The following is a 9,978-nucleotide window of genomic DNA, read 5'->3' on the forward strand; positions in this document are numbered from 1 at the left end:
GTGATTAATGTAGATGTAACAAACCACCTAAATTACAGACTTGATGAATAGTCCGGACACACAGAAACACACACATGCGCACGCACACTCACGCCAACAAGCCAACATGTCAGTGTGTGTATATATCAGCGGTGTAAGATCCAGCCAGGTGGACATTAGGTGTGAACCATCTGGTATGTGAAGCAGAGTGCAGTGTAAATTGTTCCATGATTACTTTAGTGGGTCTGTCACAAGAGGCACTTAAACAACAAATGGCCACTTGAACTACACTTAATCCCACTCAGGATCCTGGGAGCCCAGAGTGAGGTAAATTACCTTCTGATTTGTGCGTCTCAATGTGTATGTTACGTGTACTTAAGCGTGCGACGCCATGCGATACAGATGTGTTTGGTCCCCTCCCCCCAAAAAAACGCATTAGCAATCTTGTGGTGCGTTCCAGTGCAGTACAAGAACAAGTGGAGATATGACCGCATTCCTAATGGATGTAGTGCCTGGAACTTGTCAGGCGGCTAAGGGGGTTAAACTAACTTGCTAAGATGGAGTGGGTGGCTGTGCACTCTAGCCTTTGGTGAGGGAAGGTGAAGGGCATCGATGGGACCATCGGCTGGTCATTTTTCTCCCCACGTCCTGCAGTGACAGCAGTCATTAAACGACTGGATGCGGTGATTACGTTTAAGGAAATCAATGCTTCATTGTTTTCAGCTTAGCCCAATGGCCAATTACGAGGCGGTAATGAGGAAGGTTGTAAAATGTGGAGATAAATATAGGAAGTAGGAGTGGGAGTTAGAAAAAAAAAAAAACAAGCTGTGCTTCATCATTAGATGATATTTGGAGACTGTGAGGATTTGGAATTGGGGGCATTTTAAAAATCCCAATTTGCATATACAATATATTCATTTTCCCTGAACTTTTTCCACATTATGACCACAGAGTTGAATGTGTTTGATTAGGATTTTAGCACATAGATAGGAAAACAGAAGGACGAGTCTCTCTGGTTTTCACTTTTCTTTAAAACAAATGTAAATCTAAGTTGTGCAGCTCACTAGGGTTAATTTCCATTTCTTTTTCTCCATACAAAACGCCACATGCAGGATAAAATTAGTGTTAGATATTACAATGAGCACACCATCCTGATGGTGGAATATAGAGGTGGGAAATCCAGCTAATATTAGCTTTCAGAGTCACTGCATTGCAAGCAGAAGAACGACAAAAAAACACTACTACTAATTTTTGTGTTCATTTGATGGGAAACTTTTAAAATGACTTTTTTTTTTTTTTTTTGCAGAGATTGATGGATTTAAATTATTTGTGACTGAAGTAAGCATAACATTGTGGATATTCTCAAAAATATTTTCCTAGAAAGACAAACACTTTTTTTTAAATTCATTCTCAGTAGTATATGAACGACCGACTGTCAACACTCAAGTCTCAACAACAAAATCCATGACACAAGATACAGTAATATACCTGGAATGAGCTGCGCTGTCTTAGCAGCAGTAAAGTAATATAATTGTTTCTTTTAAATTCTCTTTTTGTTTTAAATCAGAGATTTAAAGTTAAAATCATGTTATTTGTTTTTACAGGGGGCTGCATAAAAATCCTATTCTGGCCAATTCCTACTAAAGGAATATGAACACTTTTGATAGTCACTATATCCCTCAAATCTAACATAGTATAAAATGATCCATCTCTGAATGACAGAACGCGGCACAGTGATTAATGTTTAGTGGGACGACTGATGAAGCCACCGATGATGTATATCTATTGTCATGTGAGGTGTTTATGCAGGAGGATTCTGTCTGTAATAACATTTTCTGTGGGCTTTTTACTGCTGGTTTTCAATTACCACATTTTGACCTGCAGGGGATTCAAAAGTTAAACGCACCGTGTTCCCCCCCTCCCCCCACTTCCGAGAAGAATAAATCCATTTCGCAGAAGAAGAAGTAAAAAACGAAGCGTAAACAGTCTCCCATCACACTTTCTGCACAACTAGGCTCCAACATCTGTCACGCACCCTGGAATTACCGCTGTCCTTGATGATGAGGCTCTCAAAGCGATAGAGAAATGCTAACTGCCGGAGAACATCTTTTTTTTTTTGTTTTTTTATTTATTTTTTTTTTTATTTCTTCTGAGAATTTGACATGAGTGCTGGTGATTTTGTGACTGATGGACAAATTACACACCTGAGAGGTTTTAGGAAAGTGAGAAGTAGGCTGTACGCACCAAAAGTGTTTCTGCAAACCATAAAACCCGACATCTGAAACGCCTGGGCGGGATGCGAAGCGTCGTCGCTGTCATAATCAGTCAGAGGAGGCCGGTGTACTTGTTTTAAAACGGCAGATAATGCAAGTCAGGGATGTCGAACTCATTTTCCGTTTGAGCCAAATCAAGATCATGAATGTTCTTAAAGGGCCGGTTGTCAATACATTTATCGATGCATTGATAAAAAAACGTTAAACTGTTAAAATATAAATAAATTCTTAAAATTAAATCACACTGGACATAACTTGAGTCACTCCCAGATTTCACATTTGATTTTTTTTCGCAGTAAACAAGTGTCTGTGGTAGTAATTTATTAATATTTGCACTTATGTATGATGGTAAATGTAACTTTTTATCACTCGCCACATCGACATAAAGCTGAGGCAGCTGTTTAGTAGAAGTAAGAAATGCTGCCACCTGCAGGTGGGAACAAATCGTCACTTAGACCCAACGTTTGGCAGATTTTTGCGAAAAATCTGCAATAAACTCACAATTATGCTTTAGCGTGAAAAAGTGTTGGGATTTGTTGATTTTGTGTGAATTTCCACAATAACTCACATAAAACTGGGGCGACAAATTGGTGCAATTTGGTAGTAAACAGATACAAACAGCTTCAAATGGATTGACAAAATAATATTTAAGCACACCGTTATTGTGATGGTTCTATTTCTGTGTCCCTCTAGAGTCCAGAGGGCCACATAAAAAGCTGTGGCGGGCCGGATTTGGCCCCCGGCCCTCGAGTTTGACATATGATGTAAGCCTAACACCCAGCTGCTGACTGTGCTATTTCTGCACCTGTTCTCAAGGTCACAGCAGCATAACAAATTACTCTGTGGTGGCTAAAGACTTCACCATCACAGAAATGAAACTGACAATTTTATATTAGACAAAAAATAAAAAATAAAACAAACGCCTGGATACTGGTAACAACATCCCCACAAATAATTAAAAAACTTTATATCTTGGTTTAACTTGAGAAACAAGCACCATAACATGTGCAGAGTGGCAAAGAGCAGCAATCACAGGCTCACCATCTGCAATCAATTCTACCAGAGTGGCTAAGAAGAAAGCAGCTGGTGACTGGAGTCATATGAATCTGAGTTTTATACAGAAAGTTCACCGACACGCCTCATCCAAGCACTTTAAGGTTTTGCAGACAGCAACACTGTTTGGTGTGAATATTGTTGTTAAGGAAACGGCACGCAGAGTAAGACGGTTTTTCTTGCAGAAAAGAAGTCAGAGGAAGAACCGAAGGTCAATATTCACTCAGTGGCCATTTTTTAAGAGACACGGTTTTAATTGCTTGTCAGCACCTCAATGCGTTTGGGGGTCTAGATTTGGCAAAGATGACACTCTGAGCTTGTAAATTTCCTTTGCTAAAGGCAAAACGTGTCAAACCTTGATGCAGCTGGGCTACAGCAGCAGAAGACCGTTTTCCTGTTGGCTGAGAACAGAAAACAGAGGATGCAACTTCCACAGGATAAGCAAAACTGGTCAACAGCAGATTGGAGAAACGCAGGTGAGACTTGATTCCTGCTGCAGTGATCAGACGGCACCTCTGATCGAGTGTAAAAGTACCAACAGCGCTTAACATACTGCACTGAAATAGTTTTTCTTTTACTTTAAATTTAAACTACGAATGAACCACTTTTTTCACTTCCGATAGAGACATGAGTCGATATCGATCCGGTACAGAGAAAAGGAGCTGAATCGACTTAAAATGTTTTTTTTTAAAACACAGACATAAATGTACAGTTTTATTTGATAATGCTGCATCAGTACGACACGATTAAATACACCGATAGCTTCACAAACTTGGTCCAACATGTAAAAATATTAACTGCAACAAAACCTCTTGCAGAAATTACAATTAGGAATAACACAAAACATAGAGTTAGAAAATATTTGCCCTTATGGACCGGGCATCTGAGCCAGGATTATCTTTCAATATCGGGACAAACAGAGATATTAATATCATGCTGACTGATCTCTAGTTTAAATCTATATTTATTATGCAACATAATATTTAAAAGTGTTTGGCGGCAACATTTAGGAAATCTTAGAGTTGTGGTGAAGGTCTGCATTTTCCAGGGAATACAGACAAAGACTGATACAGTTAATAGTAATAATAATAATAATAATAATAATAATAATAACCTTGTCAATCAGGCAAATTAGTAAAATAGGGTGATAGGGACAAGGTTAAAACGTTAATTTTGCAAACAAACTTATTTATAGCAACTGCTCTCGCACACAGTGGAACGTCACCTCTGCCTGCAAGATAAAAATGACCACTGACAACAGGAAGTCGAGAAAGAACTATTCCTTTTTAAAATCGTTTATTGGAAATCAACCCCAAATCTCTAACACTCGCTCACTTTATCTCTCCGCCGCAACAGTTAACTAATGACTCACTGGTGAGGAAATGGACGCAGCAGTCAGGAGAATGTAAAGCTGCTCAAGGACTCACCACAACAACTTAATCAGCGAACACTCGCTGTTCTCGTCTGCCTGCTGCTGTGCCTGTTTTCCTTCACCAAGCCGTCAGGTACCACATCTCCATCTCCTCCAGCCTGGCTCACAGTTTCTCCCTGTCCGTGGGCTTGCTGTCGTTACCCAGTCCCTCTGCGTGACCGACTGCTGTCTACCGTCTCAGAACGCCTCATTTCCGATGTTCATCTCAGGCAGCAGCAGGAGCTGCGGTTCCCGTCGTCAGGCAAATAAGCGCAGACATATGTAGAGTTACGGAAACGTAAAATTTGACACGAAGTTCTTTCTTTCCCACGAAGCGGAGCAACGGCTGAAGTTCGAAATTAATGCTGAAATTATACCGATTTTGAAGACAAACAGACTCTCACAGGCATCAAAGTCTCTTTGAAGGAGCACAATATTTTTATGAAAAGCTTTTGCATTTTTTCGGTCAACTTTTCTTGCTGTGAAATCATGCATAGTGAACAAAAAAAATAATTAAAAAAATCACCCTTTTTTCGTCTAAAGCTTCAGTCCATAGTTGAAAATTTAAAAAAAGAAAAAAAAAGTCGTGTCTGTCTTGATTAGTTTCCCGTTTTTAACATTTAAAGAAACAGAAAAGGGAGGAAATTAATGATCCTCTTCAAGAGGCTTCAAAGTGGCTGCGAGCCAGCCTTCCCTATGCATATAAGTTTAATGACGTTCGTCGGGATTTAGCTTTTCATTATTTAAACATCAAGTCTGAACTTCGCGAACACTCCCTCGATTACTTAAGATAATGTTTAAACAGCCTTCAAAGCTCTGTCAAGTGGATTCCAAACGAGAGCCTCGCCGCCTGTGCCAGGGAACAACTTTTCAAGTCTTTTGGCAGCAGATGAGGTGTACATATTTCATCAGGAACTACACAACCCACATTTACTGTACACCTCAAATTCCTCCTCCTTCCCGGCAGTACCTGATTAAAAAAAGAAAAGCATAAAAATTGCAGCTTTTTTTTTTTAATGTATTCATAATAAAATGTCACTTCCATGATGATAATAGTGTCTGAATTACAACCCAGAGAGAACATAAAAGACATTTATGTAGATGAGAAAGAATAAAACAAAATAATAGTCTGCATACTTTGTTTTTGTGCATGATCCAGATTTTTACTATGCTACATTAAGCAGTCAGCCTTGGGACTCAGAAATGAAGTTGAAGTGGAATTCTCAAGAGCTGCTTCTCAAATGCCCTCCTAAAGATGGCTCCAAAGGATCCGTCAAACTGCATAAAACTCCATGCAAGGCTGGGAAAACTTTTCTCTTTTTACGAGTCGCTGACCAACTTCCAGTCGTCTGAACACGTCAGTCAGAATCTGGAAAACCAGATTTTGCTCACGCCGGTGATTTCTACGTTTAGCATTTTACAGCAGCAGTCAAATCTCACTCTGAAACAATTTTTTTGGGAGAGAGAAAAAAAACAACCACATTTTATTTGAATGCAACAGAACAAAACTTAGTCACCTACCATAAGCTTGTTGGAGCAAGACTGACTGAGCAGCACTGCCAATGACACGCACTTACAAGAGATGATCATTTGCAGCAACATCATGACAAGATGCCCAGTGAGAGCAGCAGGTATCTGTCTGTCTATCTATCTATGATACTGTCGGATGTTACTGCTGGCGAAAACGTCGAGGAAGACAACAGGAAGTGGTAGGAGGATGATGACGCGACATGGTTTTTAATAACTTATTGCGTGAACAAGTTTATTCACGTTAATTTATCTTCTTATTTAATGGAAACTGCTCAATTTTGCAATTGTGCCTTTTAGACATTAATGAAAAATTGACATTTTGCACACATTTGTAACGGAGATGCAAGTGGATGACTTCTTAGGCAACTCAGATCGATGTTTGTCTTACACTTTAGTTCTCTTTAATATATGATGATGTGATAAAAAGTGGGTGCTATTTGACAAAAAGTGCACTAAGGTGGATTTATAAGAGGACCTTCTGCAGTGTGAGACTCTGGCCAATGAATAATGAAACATGCCCTCAAGAAAGAAGTCCAATAGATCTCACCTCAAAACACGTTTAATCAAATAAACACTGTATTGCATTTAGTACATTTATCACCTTGTTTATGTCATAAAATTGAACAAATTGTTATTTTTGGCATCTGGAACTTTTATCATGCCGTTTTTTTTTTCCCTTCCTTTTGATAGAAAACTGGATTTTACCTGTCAACAATATCACATAAATTGATCTCCGACATTGTTAACCATTTTATCCAGTCTGAAACACTTTGACCCGTCGCGGATGCACTTTGAGCGAGAGTGGATTCACCATTTACCAAGTGCCCATCAGCACACTGCTGCAGTGTGTGTGTGTGCGTGTGTGTGTGTGTGTGTGTGTGTTTTCTGACCTCAGCCAGAGTGTGGGCTTCAGGCTGGTTTCTCACTTACGCGTCTCCAGCCTGGATTTCACTTTTCCTCCTGAGGCAACATCACCCGCAGTAATGGGAGCAGACAAACAAGTAGACATAGCAGCTACAGTAGCGCCCGGAGCTAACGCAAACTCATGGACGGGAGGGTTCGAGCTGGAAAAGCAGAAAAAAAAAACAACAAAAAAAAAACACCACTCCAGAGCTCAAGTTGATTGACAGAAACCACTGACCCAGCTAGACTTGAGTCACGCAAATAAATGTTTGTTTTTTTTTCCCTCCTCTGGTTCTTCAGAATCCGGCTGCACTCTCGCAGAATGCTGAACGCTATACTCCATAACGAATTTAGAGAAACCCAGCATGGGCGGTAAATCAAAAACTCAGGAGATATTTAAAAACAAAAGCAACAAAAAAGGAAAATTCTTATGCTTTATCTTTTTAATGGCCACTTTCTATGTGTGGAACCGTAGAAAAGAAGCTCCAATTTAAAGATCTAGAGCAGCAATTGCGCTGTTGGTGGTAATAGTTCTGACATCTTTAACAGGTAATTCCATTAGTGTGAATAAGAGATGCCGGGTGCATGTTGGCCGAGGCCCTGGTCGATTCTTAATCACCTGTGTGGGTTTCCTCTCCCCGGCTCTACGCGACTCCAATGCTCACATCTTTATGGTTATTAAAGTTAACGATTGCCGCGTGCCTCATTTGCTGAGGCTCTATCAATACCAGTTCAGCACCATGAAATTACCCCACTCCAGAGGGAGCAGTGTGACAAACCGGATTAAGAAGGGCCCCATAATACCCTGGCATATATAACTCTCTGTGTCATGGTCCGAGGCGACGAGGCCCGCTGCCGAGCTCCGGCCCGAAGACGGGAAGAGGAGGAGGAGGAAGAGGAGGACTAAAGGGACAGCTGACAACCATTAGAGCTTAAATGTCAAATCAAGTTTTTATTATCCTCACGGTTGTTAGGGGGGTGGGGGGGAGGTGACCGGCGAGGAGTGAAGAAAGTCAAAGCGAAACATCTCTGGAGGAAACGTCTTAAAAGTTACCTTACACACGGATGGGAGAAGTTTGAATGATTATTATGGTAAATATATGCAATGTCTAACCTACTTTTGTAGTTTTCAAGTATATAAGTAAAGCTTTGCAGGAGACAATGCAATACTATACGAGTGTGTGTGTGTGTGTGTGTGTGTGTGTGTGTGTGCTGCGCTATTTTTTTATATAGTATAAAAAGGCTACAGTAAAGCCAGAGATGGATTGTGCCTCCTCTCTCACATCCTACTTATCTTATTTTTATGGCAGGTAGGTTAAGCCAGAAATAGGGGGACTGCGAGTGAATTTACTGTCGGCCATCAAACTATATAAAGAGACACATTACACTGAATCACAAGACCTTCTATTTAACTAACTAATAAACACATCTCCAACGAGTCTACTGACATAAAATTCACTCCTTGCCTTACAACCCAGTAACCCGCTGATATGAACAGAAATGACTCTATGGGTAAACTCGTGTGATGGAGTGCAGCAGGTACGGAGGACAAGAACAAAAAGGTGAAAAAGACAAACGCTGAAATGTGCCAGGATTAGGGCAAGTTGTTATCATCTACTTTAGTCCTAAATGATACAGAGAAAAGCTTCGTAACCGACGTGTAGCACAACACAATGATGGCTAAAGGCAACAAACTCTCTCAAAAAGTTCACAACCTCATTGTTGCAAAACAAACTGATGCCGCTGGATAAACTCCCGTATGCTCCTTTGAGCACTGTTGGAGAGTGAAACAAATAAAAAAGAAAGAAAGGAAGAAGGAAAGAAAAACTTAGCTTCACCACAAACCAGCGGCTCCAATTTCTGACAAAGACGTAAACAATAAACGAAATGTTCCAAAGCCAAGTACCGCTAACCACTAGAGAGCTTGGAATTGGCAGATGAAGATGTTTCAATGCAAACAAACAAAAAAAACAACAAAAAAAAACAGGTAAAGCATTCAACCTTAATTGTCTCCATGCATATTCACTGTGCAAGACTCAACAGCTGACAAATAACTGTACTGGAGTCTGTCCACAGTTTGCTGCATAGCATAACTGTGACTCCATAAAAAGTGAGTGAAACACAGTCGGGTCAGAGGAGACCAAAACAGGGACTTGTTCACGAGGACGAATGGGTCAAAAATCACATCCAAGCAATGCAAGGAACTGGTTTCAGAATGCAAGAGATATCTTAAATCTGTCGTCGCACATGATTTATTGAGCGATTTGTTTTTTATTCTTCGTACGGCTGGATTGTTACAAACATCTGGTTTGACGAGGTATACAGAAATACATCCATTAGAAAAGACTTTGATGTTTCCAAGCATCTACACTTTTGTTCCTGCAAACCAACACGTCTTCAAAGTCGGAGAATGAAAGCGTTCGTTTTCCCCGCACAAGTGGCAGGTGACGTCCATACAGCGTCCGAGAGGTGCAGTTCACTGCTCTTTTTAAATGAGGGTGGAATAGCTAAAAGAGCAGCTAAATTGTTAATTCAAGACCCCAAAACTACTTTATCAAAGACAGATAGAGGTAGAGATACAGAGAAACAGAGGCAGAGGAAGAGATGGAGAGACGGACGGACAGACAGACGGACAGACAGAGTGACCATCTCAATCAGAAATGTCTGAATACCAGACATTCTGCAAGCAGAGTCTTGAACATCATTGCATGCCAGGTGAGATCCACTTGAATTAGTCACAATGTATTATCTAATTTGCATAATGCATCCGCAGGCACTTAATGTCAAATCACGGATGCATGCATAGAAACTTCCAGCACGACATACGCG

The 9,978-nt window shown here is 40.4% G+C and overlaps 1 protein-coding gene across 4 annotated transcripts in view; it reads right to left on the minus strand.

The window, feature by feature from the left end:
* tafa1b (TAFA chemokine like family member 1b) overlaps window positions 1–7,314 on the minus strand; it is a 48,396-nt gene extending 41,082 nt beyond the window's left edge. Inside the window, exon 1 of one of the 4 annotated variants that reach the window (XM_015042035.1) lies at window positions 7,177–7,300. In XM_015042035.1, coding sequence (XP_014897521.1) covers window positions 7,177–7,255 — 79 coding nt within the window. In that variant the 5' untranslated portion in view covers window positions 7,256–7,300. Of the gene's footprint in view, window positions 1–7,176 lie in introns of all 4 variants that reach the window. The other 3 variants (XM_015042032.1, XM_015042031.1, XM_015042034.1) reach the window with 3 other exon arrangements.
* Window positions 7,315–9,978: the final 2,664 nt, after the last annotated feature.

The sequence above is a fragment of the Poecilia latipinna genome, unplaced genomic scaffold (genome assembly GCF_001443285.1).
Source record: "Poecilia latipinna isolate Pla-1442-1.1 unplaced genomic scaffold, P_latipinna-1.0 Scaffold575, whole genome shotgun sequence".
NCBI classification, from domain to species: domain Eukaryota; kingdom Metazoa; phylum Chordata; class Actinopteri; order Cyprinodontiformes; family Poeciliidae; genus Poecilia; species Poecilia latipinna.